Source organism: Hoplias malabaricus, chromosome 5, assembly GCF_029633855.1.
Source record: "Hoplias malabaricus isolate fHopMal1 chromosome 5, fHopMal1.hap1, whole genome shotgun sequence".
NCBI lineage: Eukaryota > Metazoa > Chordata > Actinopteri > Characiformes > Erythrinidae > Hoplias > Hoplias malabaricus.
In genome coordinates this window covers 19200030-19218796 of record NC_089804.1, presented here as the reverse complement: position 1 = coordinate 19218796, position 18767 = coordinate 19200030, and the positions used below count along the sequence as shown (strand labels likewise).

Here is an 18767-nt window from a genome sequence, read left to right as displayed (position 1 = left end):
AACATCTTTAGTTTTAGGAGCAAACCACACTGGAGCAGATCCACCACAAAGAAATCAAGCAGTACTTTTTCAAATAAAGATGTCTTTAATCGTGTTAGTTAAAGCAGAATAAACAGAGCTGAAAGCATTAAAGCTCAAACCCAACACACAGCGTCTCTTAGTAACTGGGACCCACACTCGAAACTGCTGCTGGTTTATAATTAACAAGCTCCACTTCTCCTCGCCTTTGAAATGAAAGCCCTGACGCTGGGGTTCTTGGAAGACACACACTTCATCTCCAGAGCATTAATTACCCAGCAGGCTTTGTGTGTATCGCTGTGACCCCAGAACTCAGATTAGTTTAATAGCGCTTACTGAAGAGACCAAGCCAAGCTGCTGTTTCTCACACTCAACTTCCTTCACACTTTCTCATGAAAACAGCAAAAAGCTGAGCTTTCAACCACTTCTCCTGCCCCCACTGACGGTGAAACAAAGAGGGAAATGATCACTCACAGCCAAGGCCTGGAAACAGAGCACACACACACACACACAAACACACACACAGGGTTACTGCTCTACATTAACACAGTCATAGGCTCTACTTCACATCGTCAGAACAAAACTGAAGGTTGTGCTGGGTCGTTTGGACTCTGAGCGACAAGAATCCAGATAAAAGCTATTGTTCGGTGATAAAAAGTGTTGAGGGTGGTTCGTTATTATAACTTTAAATGGAATTGTATGGGAATGGATTCTAAATAGAGTCTGTTATTATTTATGGAGCTAAAGGCACTGTTGTTGGTAATGTATCATAACTAAAGTGTGAGTGATATAATAAACAGTAAAGACACTCAGACATGAACATTCAGTGCTGTATGACGTAAGGAGAGTGTGTAACTTTGCTGTACCTCCTGCTCCGTGAGTCCAAACACTTGTTTAAAATCGAAAACCTCCACTGAGTCAGCGGGGACCGCCTGGATCATCTTCTCTCCTCGGAGCACCACGCTGCACACACAGAGATGTGGAATTAAAAGGATATTATTCAGCTTCAAAGTTCATCCTGGAATATAAAAGTGTAATTCACATTTTAGCATAAACTTGTTTATTCTTTCTGTATTGTGAGGTTTTGAGGACACACACACACACACACACACACACACACACACACACACACACACACACACACACACACACACACACACACAGAGGGCTGGTCAAAGTGTCAGTTCTGAAAGTCTGTGCCCTCCTGAGGAACACCTCGTACATAAAGAGTGCACAGGACTAGAGTAAAGCTCAGGGGAAGGTTTAGCTGCTCTCTCTGAGCTGATGTGAAGTTTCTGACCGGTCGTAAGCACAGCTGGTGGACTGTTTGACAGAAGTGTCCAGTTTATCATTGGTCAGCCACAGGAACTCTGTGTCCGAGCGCAGGCGAATGTTAGGCCACTCTTTCTTCGGGACATAGCCACACGCAGCGTTAAAATCCCCCATGAGGATGAAGTTCTGCTGAAAACACACCACAGGGGCACGTTAGAGGTGAAACAAGAACTGAACGTCCAGACAAATGAAGCAATCTGAGAAGGGTGTGTGTGGTGTGCATGCGTGTGTGTGTCAGAGAGAGAGAGAGAGAGAGAGAGAGAGAGAGCAGGTGCATGAAAGGTGAGGGGATCAGTTTCACTCATTAAGAGGAACTGCTCTCTCCTTTCAGCTTTTGCTCCAGACTCTTTTTCACACAACACCTCACTGTTCTACATCCAACAGTTTCTCTTTTCTGATTCAGTGCTTAGTTCTTCTCTCAGTGCATCAGCTTTTATTCATAAAGTTAAACTCAGGAGAAGTGTGATATGTCAACATTATTATTATTACAACATCCTAAAACACTCAGAGCTGTGGGGTCTAAAGGTAACTAAAGGTTAAATTAAAAAATATTTCAAATCCACTATAAGAGGAAGAATACAAATATGTGAAGATTAATAATTGTTATTCAGCTGCACTTAGCGCCTTAAATGGTGTTCCCCAAGGGTCTTTACCTGGGCCACTTTTATTTAGTCTTTATATCAATAATTTGCCTTCTGATTGTCAGGACGTAGAAATGATGATGCAGTGATGTACATCGCTGCACAAAGCAAATGTCTGCCTCTAAACTGACTACTGCAATTAACCATATTACAATATGATGATTAATCAATCGTGTCTTAAGTTAAACGTAACTAAAACAGTTGGTAGTTTGTTTCTAAACGATCGTCCATCACCAGAGACAGATACATTTATATCAGGACAAAAACTGCAAGTTGTAACTGAATGTAAGTATCTTGGCATTTGGACTGATTCTAATCTTTCATTTTGAACTCACATAAAAACAATATGAGTTAGAGTTAATTTAAATAATTTAACATTCCTCAGGAGATCATTGAGAACTGAAGCTACTGTGATGTGTGTAAATGCTTTGATCATTTCTCATTCTAAATATTGTTTGACAAACTGGTCACAGGCAAATTTTATATAAACGTACTCTCAGAGCTTTAGAACAGAAACCCAATGGTTTTTATAGTTGTCCAATATTTAAAATGTACAACACTGAATTGGGTAAATTTGATTAAATATTTAATATAAAGTTTTACATTTTAATATTTAATTTAATAAACAGTTATGGTTTGTTACTAAAGTAGTATGTGAACAATATGAAATATGTACTGATCATTTCTGAATGTTGTCTTGTTTGGGGCAGTGTTGCTGTTGATTGTGGTTGTGTGAGTTGTCTGTAGAGTGTTGGTGTTTTTTGTGATTGTATCATTGTAGGTTGCCTTTTTAAGAGCTGGCCAAGGACTACACAGTAAATTCACCCGTGTTAAATCAACTCTATTAGTGTTAAATTAACACAGTTAGTTTAATACTTCAACACCCTCTGTGTTAACACTAATAGTGTTGATTTAACACTGGAGAATTTACTGTGTACTGATGAAAATTAGCCTTTTTGCCCAACTCTGGCTTATTTACCGAACTTTTCTGTTGATTAATGAGCATTGTCCCTGTAAAATTAAGAAAGAAAGAGAGAAAAAAAAGAATGAAAAAAGAGAAAACAAAAGAAAGAAAGAGAGAAAAAAGAAAAGAAAAAAGAAAAAGAAAGAGAGAAAGTAAGAAAGAAAAAAGAAAGAGAGAGAAAGTAAGAAAGAAAAAAGAAAGAGAAAAAGAAAGAAAGAAAAAAAAAGAAAGAGAAAAAGAAAGAAAGAAAGAAAAAGAATGAAAGAGAGAGAAAACGAAAGAAAGAAAAAACGGAAGAAAGAATGAAAGAGAAAAAAGAAAAGAAAATAGAAAAAGAGAGAAAGAAAAAGAAAAAAGAAAGAGGGAGAAAGAAAGTAAGAAAAAAAGAAAGAGAGAGAAAGAAAGAGAAAAAGAAAAGGAAAGAAAGAAAGATGCCAGTTGCTTCTTCACCTGTGATGGCCAGCGTTGTGAGACGTTCTGATAGACGTCATACAGCTCATCTATTTCTTTGACTGCTGCCTCTGGAGTGGTGTGAATGGGGATGATAACGAACTCTTTGATCTCTGTGAAAGAAGACAGAAGCGTGAAGTGTGTTTCCTCTCGGTTTCTTCAAAAGACAACAATAAAAGTTTATTCCTGGAGGTCTTGCCTGTTGTTGGTGATGAAAACCAGACGATGAAAGGTTCTCTGGCGAACGCATCGACATCATCAGTCTGTGCGTCCGGATACTGATAAACAGACTTCACAGAAACTGACCGCTGCCTGAGGGGACACAAAGCACACGTCGAGACACAGGGAAGCAGTCTGTGATCATAACGTATGTTAATGTGTGATTCGTTTATTATTGTGCAGCTCTGAGCTCGTTGAGGAACTGGTGCTGGGCTGTGATTGGTCTGAATTAAAGTCATTAATGTTGTAGACTGCTGTATCCATCTTTAAAGCAAGGCACCTGTAAATAAAGGCATACTGCTCCTTGTATGATTTTCGGCCCAATCTTTCACTGATCACGTAACCGTACTCCAGCCGTCTGCCTCTGTACCTGCTGCAAAACACAAGTGTGTTATTGTTCATGTGACACTCTCTGCTCTGTCAGTTCTTTATTGGAGTCGTCATCTATTTACTGAGAGAATAGTGATGTAAGGTAAGGGTCTGGAGGCTGAGTCGTGTAGATACCTGTTAAGGCGAGTCATCAGCTGAGGGAATGCCTCACCCTTTGTGTCTTTGATCTCCATGACCAGCGTGAGGTCACATCGAGCGAGGCACTGCAGGGAGACGAAAGGAGAAGGAAATGGAGATGGAGACACCATCCCCATAGAAAAAGTCCTTCATTTTCACAAGACCATGTCCCCTTCAATATTTTAAAAGTGATATAGTGATATTATTATGAGAGAAATTCGAGGTGAAGTGCAAATCTGTCCGGCGTTTGAGCTCGTGGTTTTTAGGCCGTGGAGTGAGAGCGTTAATGACACAAGTCAATCCCCAACTGAACTTGTCACTGTCACACACTTAAACCAGACTTTAATATACAAGCTTTCTGACACAGCCACATACACATTTATATACAGCACTGTGAGATTATGAGATTTAGAAAGCTATTTATCTGAGCAGTGTTTATTTGATAAAAAAACAAACAACAAATGACGGCCAAAATAAACCCAAATAAAATAAACCCAATCACATTCCTCCAGTGTGATCCTCTGTGTGTGAATGTGTTTAACTTTCTCCAAGTCTCTCCTCGTGGAGTGTGTATTATTTGAGGTGATCATCCAGTGCCTAGTTTTAGTGGTGAATAAATAATGATTTTAAATAATGTGTGCTGTGGATTTAACAAATTCATGTAAATCAAGGAGAATCTGAACAAAACACTGTTCTTCAAACTCACTCTCACCCACTGCTTTATAGAGAAACATTATCTTATATTTCTGATGTGTTTTATATTATTAGTTGTTTGTATTTATTGTGCGGCATGGTGGAGCAGCAGGTAGTGTTACAGTCACACAGGCCCAGAGTCCTGGAGGTTGTGGGTTCGTTACCCGCTACAGGTGTCTGTCTGTGAGGAGTGTGGTGTGTTCTCCCTGTGTCTGCGTGGGTTTCCTCCAGGTGACTGTCTGTGAGGAGTGTGGTGTGTTCACCCTGTGTCTGCGTGGGTTTCCTCCGGGTGACTGTCTGTGAGGAGTGTGGTGTGTTCTACCTGTGTCTGCGTGGGTTTCCTCTGGGTGACTGTCTGTGAGGAGTGTGGTGTGTTCTCTCTGTGTCTGCGTGGGTTTCCTCTGGGTGACTGTCTGTGAGGAGTGTGGTGTGTTCTCTCTGTGTCTGCGTGGGTTTCCTCCGGGTGACTGTCTGTGAGAAGTGTGGTGTGTTCTCTCTGTGTCTGCGTGGGTTTCCCCCGGGTGACTGTCTGTGAGGAGTGTGGTGTGTTCTCTCTGTGTCTGCGTGGGTTTCCTCTGGGTGACTGTCTGTGAGGAGTGTGGTGTGTTCTCTCTGTGTCTGCGTGGGTTTCCTCCGGGTGACTGTCTGTGAGAAGTGTGGTGTGTTCTCTCTGTGTCTGCGTGGGTTTCCCCCGGGTGACTGTCTGTGAGGAGTGTGGTGTGATCTCTCTGTGTCTGCGTGGGTTTCCTCCGGGTGACTGTCTGTGAGGAGTGTGGTGTGTTCTCTCTGTGTCTGCGTGGGTTTCCTCCGGGTGACTGTCTGTGAGGAGTGTGGTGTGTTCTCTCTGTGTCTGCGTGGGTTTCCCCCGGGTGACTGTCTGCGAGGAGTGTGGTGTGTTCTCCCTGTGTCTGCGTGGGTTTCCTCCGGGTGACTGTCTGTGAGGAGTGTGGTGTGTTCTCCGTGTCTGCGTGGGTTTCCTCCGGGTGACTGTCTGTGAGGAGTGTGGTGTGTTCTCCCTGTGTCTGCGTGGGTTTCCTCCGGGTGACTGTCTGTGAGGAGTGTGGTGTGTTCTCCCTGTGTCTGCGTGGGTTTCCTCCGGGTGACTGTCTGTGAGGAGTGTGGTGTGTTCTCCCTGTGTCTGCGTGGGTTTCCTCCGGGTGACTGTCTCTGAGGAGTGTGGTGTGTTCTCTCTGTGTCTGCGTGGGTTTCCTCCGGGTGACTGTCTGTGAGGAGTGTGGTGTGTTCTCTCTGTGTCTGCGTGGGTTTCCTCCGGGTGACTGTCTGTGAGGAGTGTGGTGTGTTCTCCCTGTGTCTGCGTGGGTTTCCTCCGGGTGCTTTTATTTCCTCTCAGTCTTCAGGAAAGAGAATGGGTTTCCTCTGTGTCAGAAGGGAAGGTGTGACACTGCCACCTGCTGGGCTTGGAGGAGAGTGTTTGGTAGATTTTGAGAGGCGACACAGTAAAATGGACTTTTTAAATGATTACATTTTGAGACCAACATTAAAACTGTAAAATCAGGCCCTGTTCCTCACTGAGAATGAAGGAGAATAGAAAATGTTAAAATTATGTAAATTATTCACTGATTATTAAAGATTGACTAGGAATTTACTTATTAATTGTTTATAATTATGTCTCTGTCACAGCTGCAGGGTCCTGGAGGTTGTGGGTTCAAGTCCCTCTCCGGGTGACTGTCTGTGAGGAGTGTGGTGTGTTCTCTCTGTGTCTGCGTGGGTTTCCTCCGGGTGACTGTGAGGAGTGTGGTGTGTTTTCCCTGTGTCTGCGTGGGTTTCCTCCGGGTGACTGTCTGTGAGGAGTGTGGTGTGTTCTCTCTGTGTCTGCGTGGGTTTCCTCCGGGTGACTGTCTGTGAGGAGTGTGGTGTGTTTTCCCTGTGTTTGCGTGGGTTTCCTCCGGGTGCTCCGGTTTCCTCCCACACTCCAAAAAACACACGTTGGTAGGTGGATTGGCGACTCAAAAGTATTTAACAAAAAACAACATTTGCTGATACATCACTGTGGAAAAACTGAGCTTATTTAATTTCATTTTATTGCCATCACTCTCCTGACTATGCTGAATGTCCTGGACTGGATCTTCTGGTGAAATGGGAAGTGAAACATTGAAGGAAACACAGAACGAATAATGTCTTGACCCTGAACTTATTGTTTGTTCTCACTGACACTTCACAGAGAGAACTTTTAGGAATTGTAATGACAGTGAGTTTAAAACAGTGTTTTTTTCCTCTTACAGTGACCCAGCTGTGGAGTGAAGGTGTATTGTTACTCTGATGTACATATGGGGGGTGTATTTTAAACGGGTAGAAGGCAGAAGGCATTGGCGACACGATATTTGATTTAAAACTAAAAAGCAAAAATGCCCAAAAAGACAAAAATATTCATTTAAAATGATAAGCTGTTGTTTCTTGTGTAATGCATTTACTTTTACACATTTATCCCTTTAAAATAGAGCATGCCAGACAACAACTCAGGAAATAATATTTACATAAAACATGAAATAAACCTTACCTCCACTATCACGCTCAGCACCGCGGGTTTCTGGAGTTTGGTTTCTCCAAACGACTGTATGTTGAAGGAACAGATTTTGAGGCTGAAGACTCCTCCAAGGTTCAGCAGCAGAAACAGAGACAGCTTCATCTTAGAAGAGCAGTGAGAACAGAATGAGAAGAACTGAGAAGTTCCCTCTGCTTTTTATAACTTAACCTTTTCTACTCCAGGGTCAGGGTGGAAATTAATTTTCTGTTGTTTAACAGTTTCAGACCAATAAGGAAGTCACAGACAGATGTATATTTTGTTATATATTATTCTACAGATAGAACAGATTTTACTGCTCTGAGAAAATGTCTTAGAACATTTAATGCTACATTAATTAATCATCCGAGATGGTGCCCAGGTGATTTCCTTCTCTACATTTCATCACATAAACAAACTACATCAAAGTGTAAAGCCTACTGTGGGCTCCCTATGAGAGAGTGGGAATATCATTCATACATTTATACACTCGTGTTCTGTAAATGTTTTATCCCCGTATCACACAGACAGTGCTTTTAATCATTCATTCATTGTCTGCAGTCTGGGTCCGGAGCCTATCCGGAATCACTGGGTGTGAACAGTGGGCGGGTCTTTAGCCCAGCACCTGAACCTAGTGAAGTCCTACTTACTACTTAACCACCACCTTATTTATACAACCTTCCCATGAGCGCCAAACAGCATTAGACCGTCCTCAACTCTGGGCTGAAATTATCTGACTGAAAAAAATAAATAAAGTAAAAAAAATGATTAATACTTCCCAGTAAAGAAGGAACGTCCCTGGACGTTCAAAATAGGTCTAAAAGTAGTCTGTCCGTCAAGGACATATTTTAAACGTCAATGGACGTCCAAAATCCATCTTAATAAATTAGTTAAATGGTGACCAAGCGATAACGTCAGTGGACGTCCAAAACGCGTTTTATACAAGTAAGTAAGTCTTTTCAATGTCTGGGTCTGGACGTCTTTTCAAATTTCATTTTCAACCTTAAGAGAACGTTGATTAACGGCACTCATTTCGTTATTTCAATGTTGAATCAACGGCTAATTGTTTACTGGGTTTGCAGTATTCTGTTTGCTACACAATGAGCACGGTACATATTTTAGGTAAATATATTCTAGACTCTGGAATAAAAAACTAATATATATATTGTATGTTTATATACGTTATGTAATTCATATTTAATTATTGAATAAATTATCTACCTTTTATATTTTGTCAATACTGTGGACTTTTAATTTATTTCAGATTACTTAACCATTATTTTGCTGTAAAAAAAATCGCATTCATTACAAAAATGACACCTTTCAGAAAGTAGGTTAGAGACAAGCCCCGCCTCGTGCGCTGATTTGCCAATGATTCAGACTCACGCGACATCTGGCCAATCACAGAGAGGAGGGCGGGGCTTTCAGGAAAACGGGTAGGGAAAACAACACGGAGACCATCGCTTATTCTCTCTGACCGCGGTCCGGTTCAGCGCCGCTGACTCGCCGAACCAGAGCCGCAGACCAGATACTGCACCGCGCTGCGTTCCGCGAGGACACCCCTGTCTCTGTCATTCAGCCGGAACTGCGTCCCCACCGGAAAAGGTCAGTTCTTTTCAGATAATGTAAGTAACCTGCCTCTAAATGGCTGCGGTATTAATAGCTGTGTGCAGGTGGAGGGCTGGACAGTGGTGTGGACAGCAGGTGGAGGGCTGGACAGTGGTTTGGACAGCAGGTGGAGGGCTGGACAGTGGTGTGGACAGCAGGTGGAGAGGTGGACAGTGGTGTGGACAGTAGGTGGAGGGGTGGACAGTAGGTGGAGGGGTGGACAGTGGTCTGGACAGTAGGTGGAGGGGTGGACAGCAGGTGGAGGGCTGGACAGTGGTGTGGACCGTAGGTGGACAGCAGGTGGAGGGCTGGACAGTAGTGTGGACAGTAGGTGGAGGGGTGGACAGTGGTCTGGACAGTAGGCGGAGGGGTGGACAGCAGGTGGAGGGCTGGACAGTGGTGTGGACCGTAGGTGGACAGCAGGTGGAGGGCTGGACAGTAGTGTGGACAGTAGGTGGAGGGGTGGACACTAGGTGGAGGGCTGGACAGTGGTGTGGACTGTAGGTGGAGGGGTGGACAGTGGTGTGGATAGTAGGTGGAGGGGTGGACAGTAGGTGGAGGGCTGGACAGTGGTGCTGACAGTAGGTGGAGGGCTGGACAGTGGTGTTGACAGTAGGTGGAGGGGTGGACAGTAGGTGGAGGGGTGGACTGTAGGTGGAGGGCCGGACAGTGGTGTGGACAGTAGGTGGAGGGCCGGACAGTGGTGTGGACAGTAGGTGGAGGGCCGGACAGTGGTGTGGACTGTAGGTGGAGGGCCGGACAGTGGTGTGGACTGTAGGTGGAGGGCTGGACTGTAGGTGGAGGGGTGGACAGTGGTGTGGAGGGGTGGACAGTGGTGTGGACAGTAGGTGGAGGGGTGGACAGTGGTGTTGACAGTAGGTGGAGGGGTGGACAATAGGTGGAGGGGTGGACAGTGGTGTGGACAGTAGGTGGAGGGTTGGACAGTGGTGTGGACAGTAGGTGGAGGGTTGGACAGTGGTGTTGACAGTAGGTGGAGGGGTGGACAGTGGTGTGGACAGTAGGTGGAGGGCCGGACAGTGGTGTGGACTGTAGGTGGAGGGCTGGACAGTGGTGTTGACAGTAGGTGGAGGGGTGGACAGTGGTGTGGACTGTAGGTGGAGGGCCGGACAGTGGTGTGGACTGTAGGTGGAGGGCTGGACAGTGGTGTGGACTGTAGGTGGAGGGGTGGACAGTAGGTGGAGGGGTGGACAGTGGTGTGGACAGTAGGTGGAGGGGTGGACAGTGGTGTTGACAGTAGGTGGAGGGCTGGACAGTGTAGTGGACTGTAGGTGGAGGGCTGGACAGTGGTGTGGACAGTAGGTGGAGGGGTGGACAGTGGTGTGGACTGTAGGTGGAGGGCTGGACAGTGTAGTGGACTGTAGGTGGAGGGCTGGACAGTGTAGTGGACTGTAGGTGGAGGGGTGGACAGTGGTGTGGACTGTAGGTGGAGGGGTGGACAGTGGTGTGGACAGTAGGTGGAGGGGTGGACAGTGGTGTTGACAGTAGGTGGAGGGCTGGACAGTGTAGTGGACTGTAGGTGGAGGGGTGGACAGTGGTGTGGACTGTAGGTGGAGGGGTGGACAGTGGTGTGGACAGTAGGTGGAGGGGTGGACAGTGGTGTGGACAGTAGGTGGAGGGCTGGACAGTGTAGTGGACTGTAGGTGGAGGGGTGGACAGTGGTGTGGACTGTAGGTGGAGGGGTGGACAGTGGTGTGGACAGTAGGTGGAGGGGTGGACAGTGGTGTGGACAGTAGGTGGAGGGCTGGACAGTGTAGTGGACAGTAGGTGGAGGGCTGGACAGTGGTGTGGACAGTAGGTGGAGGGGTGGACAGTGGTGTGGACAGTAGGTGGAGGGGTGGACAGTGGTGTTGACCGTAGGTGGAGGCTGGGTTTTTTGTTGGAGCTGCGAGGGTTGTGGAGGCAGCTCAGTTGCGTCTGTCCTCATTGTAGCGGGCTGCAGTTTTTCTGGTTCTGTGTGAGTGACTGTAGATGGTGAGTTTATAGTTTGTGACAGTGTTCACACAGCGGCAGTGACGCCACTCTACCGCCCCCCCATACCCCCCCCCCAGCTCCGTCAGACGTGCTGCATCCTCATTTGTGCATTGTTTCATTTTAGTTTCAGGGACGAGGTAAACTCTGTGCTTCCAAATATATCCAGATACTTTTCAAATTGAGAATTCACTTTCTTTAAGATGCAGCTCTCACTGCCTCAGACATTGACTTGGTGCTGGCAGCGTGTGGGGAACACTGTTAGTTAGAGGTCACTTGACCGCTGGCCAGATGTTCCTGATGTTAGGACTGAGAGGGTGTGCACTGAAGGAAGATGTTGCCACTAGGTGTGGTTTGTGATTGGTTTTAAATTTCTGTGTAGTTTCTCCTTCTTTATAAAGAGTGCTCCATCATAGTTTTCCTGGCTCTTCTGAGCACTTTAACGTGATGAAATGTCTGTTTTATTGATCTAACTGTGTGATGATGAAGGAGGAATAAGGATAAACCGCGCAGTCGAGGAACACTGAAATAGGTCATCTACCGGAAACTTGAAATACTGGAGGTTTTTAACGTGGGTGAATTATTTTACAGACACTCTGCAGAGCCATGGATCTGGACCTGGTAAACATGTTTGTCATTGCCGGAGGCACACTTGCAATCCCCATTCTAGCTTTTGTGGCATCGTTTCTGCTGTGGCCTGCGGCTCTCATCAAGGTCTACCACTGGTGAGTGTGAGAGCCTTCCTTCTCCCTGTGACCACTTACAGTCTGGGGTTCTGAACTGCATCTGAGACAGGAACCAATACATAACTGCAGCCAGAGCAGCCAGAGTAACCTTGACTTTCATTGTGAATGAAGCAATGGTATTTTTAGCTTATATTGATTCACACTGAGGACTGCTTTCATAGACAGGGATTAATCTTAGTCTTGGACTAAATCCTTCTTTCAATGGAAAATCACAAGTCAAAATGATAGTCCTGGACTAAGCTAAATCCCTGTCTGTGAGACCACACCAAGTGTCTCTTCTTCCTTTTATGAATTTCATTATTGCACAAGAGCAACATTAATATTTCTGTAAGTTTTCGTAACGTCACATTGCATAACCATCTCAAAGAACTCGTCAGTGTACAGAGGCACAGTTGATCTCACTGTTTTGCTCCAGTTGGGTGTTGTGTGCCCTTTACTCTACATTCACTGATACGGACTGAACCTTAAAGTCATTTCAGTTGAGTCATTTCTCCCTTCATTACAGCCCTCAGCTTTCTTTTCTCTTTCTTCTCTCCAGTTTAATCAAGGTTCAGGAGTCAGTTTTACACACTTTTCGTCTTCATCTAAACGTGTTCATTCAGGTGGGATATTTACCTCAGGAATGGAAGCCGCTGTACGTAAAGCCAGAAAGGACCTGACTTTAAAAATATTTGGATAAAGACTTTGGAATTCCTGGTGAGAGGAATCAGGGGCCTGCACAGTAGACAACACAGTAGACGTGTACGCATTCAGCGCTGGTCCGTCTACAAGGTGTGTACCTGGCTGCAGCGGGGGATTGTGGGGGTCTGCAGCCCAAAATCCATTGGGAAATGAGACAATTCAGTCAAGTCAGGCAACCAGACAAAACCTGCCACACCACAATACACAGACACACAGTGCCAAGCTGCTGCATGACCAAGTGAATCTTTATATTCTGCCAGTCTGGCGTCTACAGAACTGGGGAAGAGTGCACTGCCCCGATTTGCCTTTCCTCCATTTTGGATTCCCATTCGTTGCTGGTCTGTGCCTCCATCTCAGCGTCCGTTGCAGCTAAAGTTGTAATGGTTTGAACATTTTTGATGCACGACGGAGCGTGGTTAACTGCATACACAGAGTCCTAACTAAAATACGTGTGAGGAATGTGTTTCTGCAGCTCCGTCTGCCTCTAGTGTGGAGGCACCCTCTGTCAGAAAACATGCAGCTTCCTGTTTTTCAATCAGAACGTTCTGAAGCTGTGACCAACCAAGGGAACCACAATGTAGACTGTCCTCTGCCCTCGTTGTTGGAGGATTGTTCCTCCAACAAAGGCCTGCCGTTTGCTAGAAATGTTAGCCTTGTAGCTGGAGTGCAAACCTGAAGTACCTTTTAGACCATGTTACCTAATCATGACTTGTACAGATCATGACAGTACAAAGTTCTTACTTCATGTGTCTGTTATCTGTGTAGGAGAACAGGGAGATCACTTTATCTCAGGGTCGCTTTGACCTAGACGAGCCTTTGTAGGGAGAATACTTGTTGGCCCGAGTGTAGAGTCGTTTGATTTGAACAAAAATGGCTGCTGTACATTGTGGGGATTAAAATAACAACAACAACAACATTTTATTTTCTGAAAAGTAAAAATTTGAAACAAGAACTGTACAAAGATGGAGGCAATGGCAAGGCTTTTGGAGTAAATTTAGTCCTTCATTTCACATTTGGGTCCAACACGGTTTAATGTATGATCCAGACAACAGGGTTAATCCGTCCAATCAGAAGCCTGCGTTTGTGTGATTTGTGTCAGCGCAGTGTTTCTGTGGTACTCTCCACACCACCTCAGTCTGCTGCCTCTATCTTCTATTCTACCTGTGTTTTCTCGGCAGTTTGAAGTGAAAAGTAGCAATAATCCTCTTTACCAAATGTCTACAGGCTTTTCGCCGTTTGCGCGACACGTTTACACTCAGCTACTGCCGCTTCAGAATTCAAAATCAAATCAGGAATGTGGTTTCATGTAAATGCCTCAGAAAACAGCTCATGAATCATCTCTGCTCCCTCCCCCTCCAAAACAAACACATTTTAATGTAAACTTTAATATTATCACTTTGAATTATTAGTAAATTAAAAATAGATATAATTTTAATTTGAGGAGTGTTCACATTTACATGCAGCACCCGGAGAAGGAAACGCTCGGACGTTTGTTGGTTGTCTCGGGTTGTTCTGTGGGACGCAGGCTGGTAGTTGGTTCACATCAGTGAAGCCTTACTCATACGAACCTGAAGAGAGACAGAACTGTGTCTAACCCTGGGGTAGAGCTGAGTAGACTGATGCAGAGAGTGTGAAGTGTGGGAGGGTCGTTTGGGTCAGATTTCTAAAGAAAGGACAAAGGCTACAAGGGTGGGTGCAGACTCTCCCACCTGCTGCATCTCAAACCCCGTACCTCACTGCAGCGCCACACCCTTCGTGCCCTGAACTTTTCTTTGAGCACAAAGTTGAACCACTACTGAAACTAGTGGGGTGTAGTCACTCTTTAATTCATCAGTCACAGATGCTCCACCCATCAGCTGAGAGTCTCTGATACTTTCAGGCCTCGCTGTATTCTGATTGGCTCTCTGTAAATCAGTGTACACACACTTCTGTGTAGCGTTTGCACTGGCTCTCGTACTGGTCTAACATGAATCATAAAGACTTCTACACAACAGTGACTTGTGATTGGTGCTTTCACATCAGTCAGATTCCGTTTCCTGCAGCAGAAGGAGGGTGGCCACGGGGCGAAAGGCAGTGTGATGTTTCTCTTATTGCAACATTCAGCTCAATTCATTTCCTAATATTTTAAATAATAGTTCATTTTTCTGTAATATAAATACAAAAACATCCTGAAGGAAGCAGACGTCGGAGGCTGGACGGACACGTGACGCGTCTGAGGACACAGTCTTTGTGCGTTTTAGTTGAACGTCAGCCAAACCTTATGCAATGTGCCCAGAGGACAGTGTTCCTTGTAATTACTCACAGACGAAGTGTGTGCTGCTGTCAGTGTCACTGAGATGCTGAGGAGATAAGGGAGCTCTCGTGAACTATTCCAAGGTCATTACCCCCCAGAAATATGAAATGGTGTGTGATGAAAATTCAGAACATTCTTCTTACTCCATCTGTACCTCCAGCTTTTCGTCAGCGTGAGGCAGATCAGTCAAACACTTCTTTTCTGTGATGAGAGCGGGACACTGATTTATCTCGCCCTATAGCAGGCCTTTATTTGTGTGTTTTGCATTATTCTCGGCACAGCTTGGCAGGAGTGTTGACTCAGGGCTCGGTGCAGATATCGTGCTCAGTAAATAGACATGACTTGGCTTTCTATTTTTGTTTAGCTACATCTCTGCTGTTGTGTTTTCCAGGTACTGGAGGAGGAGGCTGGGGCTGCAGGTGGATTATTCTGAGCATGAAGGATATCGTTTTTGTTACACACACAGAGGAAAGCCAAGCAGCAAACCCTCTGTACTCATGCTTCATGGCTTCTCTGGTAACAAAGATATGTGGCTGGGGATGGTGAAGGTAGGAGCCTTATTTCTGTTCCCTCCTCAGTCCATCTATACGAAATCCAATGGCGCTTTTCCACTGCAAGGAACCTGCACAGCTCAGCTCTTCTGCTTTTCCACTGTCCAAATCTGGTCCTGGTCTTGGAACCGGGTTCTTTTTTAGTTCCTGCTCTCTTACGGTTCCAGCCGAGTACAATAGGCACTAAATGTGAGGTGTAAACCCTGCAGAGCTCTGATTGACTAGAGACCTGTCAATCACCATGAAACACAGAGCTCCAGCACAAACTCGTCGCTTGTAAAATCTCTGAAGTTACAGCAGCGTTCACATTAGTTTTTATGCGACTCTCAGCAGCAGCTCCAACATTCCCCCGAGGGGTTTCTGAAGAGGATCAGACGCTCCTTGGGTCGGTGGCTGAGGAAAATCTCCAGCGAAAGCTAAATGTGCAACAAGGAAAACTGATCTGTGTTCAGTTCAAAAAACAAAAACACATGAATACACGAGTAAACAGTGCCTAATTTTTACTCCCCCACTTTGGTGTGGTTTTCAAAGCATGCAGTTCCCGTTAGAGATGGCATTTGTAATGTCACCAGCTCCGGTTCGCTGTGGAACTGTGCTAGTGGACCACCAACCAGCTAAAAGCAAGTCGAGCCAAGCCAATCCCACGCAGTGCAAAAGCACCATTAACTGCAAGAACAGCCCACACCCGGATCAGCCCTAATATTAATGACCCCTTTTCTAAACCCACATTTAGGGGTGGATTTACAAATGAAGCTCACTATTCAGAAATGACACTGAGGTGATACAGTGTAATTCATGTTAACTGTTTGTAGGAGAGTGGAGGAAGTGGGTAAAGGGTTAAATGTTGTGCTGCTCCTGGCTGTAGTTATTAGGTATTCATTCATGTGTTTTCATTACTTTAGTTCCTCCCAACTAACATTCACCTGGTGTGTGTGGACATGCCTGGACATGAGGGCACCACTCGCACCAGCGCAGTGGACTACTCCATCGAGGGCCAAGTCAGGAGGATACATCAGGTATGACACTATTTACAGGTTTCTATCAGCTCCACCAGCACAGAACATTGTTATATGAACCATTTGTAACTCAAACCAACAGCATTCGCGTTAGTTTTAAAGGTGTCTGCCCTCTTGCAGTTTGTAGAAAGTATTCAGCTAAATAAGAAGCCATTCCACCTGGTGGGCACCTCCATGGGAGGGAACGTGGCTGGAGTGTATGCTGCCTCCTACCCTTCTGATCTCTGCAGTGTCACACTCATCTGTCCTGCTGGTCAGTGCAGCTTTTTCATTACTGACGGTGTACTTTTACTGTGTGCTTTCACAACTACCTGAGTCTCCACATCTCAGCAAATACCTGCCTTCTGTTCCTGTCTCTCAGGTCTGAAGAACACAGAGGACAGTGTGTTTGCGAAACGCTTGCGAGAGCTGGAGAAGACTAGGGATGTTTATAATATCCCTCTTATCCCGTCGACTCCAGAGCAGATGGAGGAAATGCTGAAGCTCTGTTCTTTTGTCCGCTTTAAGATCCCTCACCAGGTGTCCATTTACCAAAAGAATGCAGTTATTTAAATTCTGCTTTAATCAGATCTAATCAGTTATTTGCATCTTTTGTACAAACAACGATTCTACTTTATTATTAAACATCGATATAAAAATACACTGATCACAGGTCAGCCAAAACATTCAAAATGACCTTGTTTTTTTTAATAGGTTCTTCAAGGTTTGGTTGATGTCCGTATCCCACACAACGATTTCTACCGCGAAGGTTAGTAACTTTAATGTAATTGAACTGTTTCTGTTGTAGATGTGGAAACACTACACACTTCTGACTGACCGTGAGGATTTACTTGACTTTCTTTTAAATTTATTGCAGTGTTCATGGAAATAGTCGAAGAAAAATCCAGGCACAGTCTTCATGAGAACATGCACCTCATCTCAGCTCCTCTGCAGGTCATTTGGGGGAAACAAGACCAGGTGAGTTTACCACCACACACAGTGACCCAGAGAGGGACTTTTGGCAAATCTTCCTGGGGTTAGATGCCATAAGCCACCCCTCGCTCCGTCCTCGGGTATCACTGTGGACCTTCGTCCCATCCTCTCCTCGTACCAGCTACGCTGCTCCTAGCTTCTAACTTTCCATCCATCTCTCTCCTAGCGACCGAACTGCACACTGCCTCCTATGGTACAGCTCTCTCTCTCTCCGCCGGCTGCTCTGGGCCTTCAACTTGACCTCTCTGCTTTGCAGCCACACTGCTCCCAGCCTCTAATTTCCAGCTCGTGCTCTTTCCTCAGACGATACCATGGACCAGTCCCCCGCCACGTCTTCCTCAGTTTCAATTCACCCTCTCACACGCTGCCATCCTTGAGTCAACTTTCTACCCTGCCGCCACCCTCGAGCTCCTCAGCGCCATTCAGATTCTGTCTCTTTCATTGGTTGCTCCCATGTGACTTCTCTTTGGTCACCCTTCCATTTCTCACTTCCCCTTTTAGTTTCCCTCTATGCCACTGGAAAGGCACCTTCTTGGCACACCTACCAACGTCATCAAATCGTGACGGTTGTGTTTCAAAGTCTAACAGAACTCTTATTTCAAATAGTTTTGACTTGTCTTTTTCAAAGAGTAAAGACTGTTACTGCACCTCCCCAACGACACTGACTCGTTTAGATGGTGTCAGCCTTTTCATCCCTGTCCACTGCCAGTAAAATTCATTAATAATCGTTGTATCTTTTTATTTATATAAAATGTATCTGAGCATGTGGTTGTGTCCTTCTTAGGTTCTAGATGTGTCTGGAGCTTCAGTGTTGGCCAAAGCTTTGCCTGGATGTCAGGTTGATCTTCTGGACAACTGTGGACACTCTGTGGTTATGGAGCGCCCCCGCAAGGCTGCTATTCTCATCATGAACTTCATAACACGCCAGAACTCGGGCTCTGGCAGCAATAAGAAGATCTCCTGAGACTGGAATTACCTCATGATTTCATTTGTAGGAACTTGTAAATAATATAAAAAGCTATTTTTTTAAGTGATTGCTCAGGGATGATTTCACTCATTAGTCACCGAGGAAAACATAACGTAATTAAACTGAATAAAGTTAATGGAGTTCGGTAATTTTAACATGAACCCAGATATGGACAGAATCTGAAACCAGGTGATTACTCTAGGGTTCTTCTTGAGAAAGATGTCAGTTTTTTGTGAGGAGCACTGAGGGTGAAATTTTGCTCGTTCTTGTTCTTACATTGTACTGCGGTGTAGTTTTTTTTCGTAAAAAACTTAAATCCATTTAGTGGAGAGCTTTTAAGTGTAAGATATTTCCTTCTCCAAGTAAACCTCGGCAAGTCAGAGCTGCTCAACAAAATGGTACTAAATATGGTGCCAATTATTATCAGTTTTCCTGTATTTGAGTGGATGCATCGTGGGGAGAATTAAATCAATGAACATTTTTGATAAATTTAAATAAAACCTTTCCCACAGAGACGTTGTTCCTTTATCAAATAAACAGCCTTACATTCGACATTTCTTTACTGCTCCAGTCAACGTGAAAAGATTAACACAAGGTCA

General features: G+C 45.0%; 2 protein-coding genes across 5 annotated transcripts; one reads left to right on the top strand and one right to left on the bottom strand.

Annotated features, from left to right (window-relative positions):
- Positions 1–62: 62 nt before the first annotated feature.
- Positions 63–7874, bottom strand: LOC136696285 (deoxyribonuclease gamma-like). 4 transcript variants are annotated; one of them, XM_066670541.1, is made up of 9 exons: positions 7826–7874; positions 7343–7471; positions 4129–4217; positions 3905–3997; positions 3605–3717; positions 3406–3518; positions 1319–1479; positions 885–981; positions 64–501 (listed from the first exon to the last, which is right to left on the bottom strand). In XM_066670541.1, the coding sequence occupies exons 2-9, from the start codon at positions 7469–7471 to the stop codon at positions 436–438; spliced, it is 861 nt and encodes a 286-aa protein (XP_066526638.1). In that variant the 5' UTR covers positions 7826–7874; the 3' UTR covers positions 64–435. The 4 variants fall into 4 exon arrangements, with proteins under 4 accessions (XP_066526640.1, XP_066526638.1, XP_066526637.1 ...); XM_066670543.1 differs by lacking the exon at positions 7826–7874 and having other exon boundaries at positions 63–501; positions 3905–3994; positions 7343–7806; XM_066670540.1 differs by lacking the exon at positions 7826–7874 and having other exon boundaries at positions 7343–7804.
- Positions 7875–8254: 380 nt separating this feature from the next.
- abhd6a (abhydrolase domain containing 6, acylglycerol lipase a) lies at positions 8255–18641 on the top strand. Its single transcript, XM_066670539.1, has 10 exons — positions 8255–8290; positions 8673–8950; positions 11534–11667; positions 15054–15210; positions 16116–16229; positions 16350–16482; positions 16591–16748; positions 16923–16977; positions 17086–17186; positions 17986–18641. The coding sequence occupies exons 3-10, from the start codon at positions 11549–11551 to the stop codon at positions 18163–18165; spliced, it is 1017 nt and encodes a 338-aa protein (XP_066526636.1). The 5' UTR covers positions 8255–8290; positions 8673–8950; positions 11534–11548; the 3' UTR covers positions 18166–18641.
- The last annotated feature ends 126 nt before the right edge of the window (positions 18642–18767 follow it).

Coding starts and splice junctions, on each gene's coding strand:
- abhd6a (XM_066670539.1), top strand. CDS start 11,549: ATGGATCTGGACCTGGTAAACATGTTTGTCATTGCCGGAGGCACACTT. Junction 16,483..16,590: donor CACACTCATCTGTCCTGCTG/GTCAGTGCAGCT, acceptor CCTGTCTCTCAG/GTCTGAAGAACACAGAGGAC. Junction 16,749..16,922: donor GCTTTAAGATCCCTCACCAG/GTGTCCATTTAC, acceptor TTTTTTTAATAG/GTTCTTCAAGGTTTGGTTGA.
- LOC136696285 (XM_066670541.1), bottom strand. CDS start 7,471: ATGAAGCTGTCTCTGTTTCTGCTGCTGAACCTTGGAGGAGTCTTCAGC. Junction 3,718..3,904: donor CAGTATGCCTTTATTTACAG/GTGCCTTGCTTT, acceptor GTGTCCCCTCAG/GCAGCGGTCAGTTTCTGTGA. Junction 502..884: donor TTGGACTCACGGAGCAGGAG/GTACAGCAAAGT, acceptor CTCTGTTTCCAG/GCCTTGGCTGTGAGTGATCA.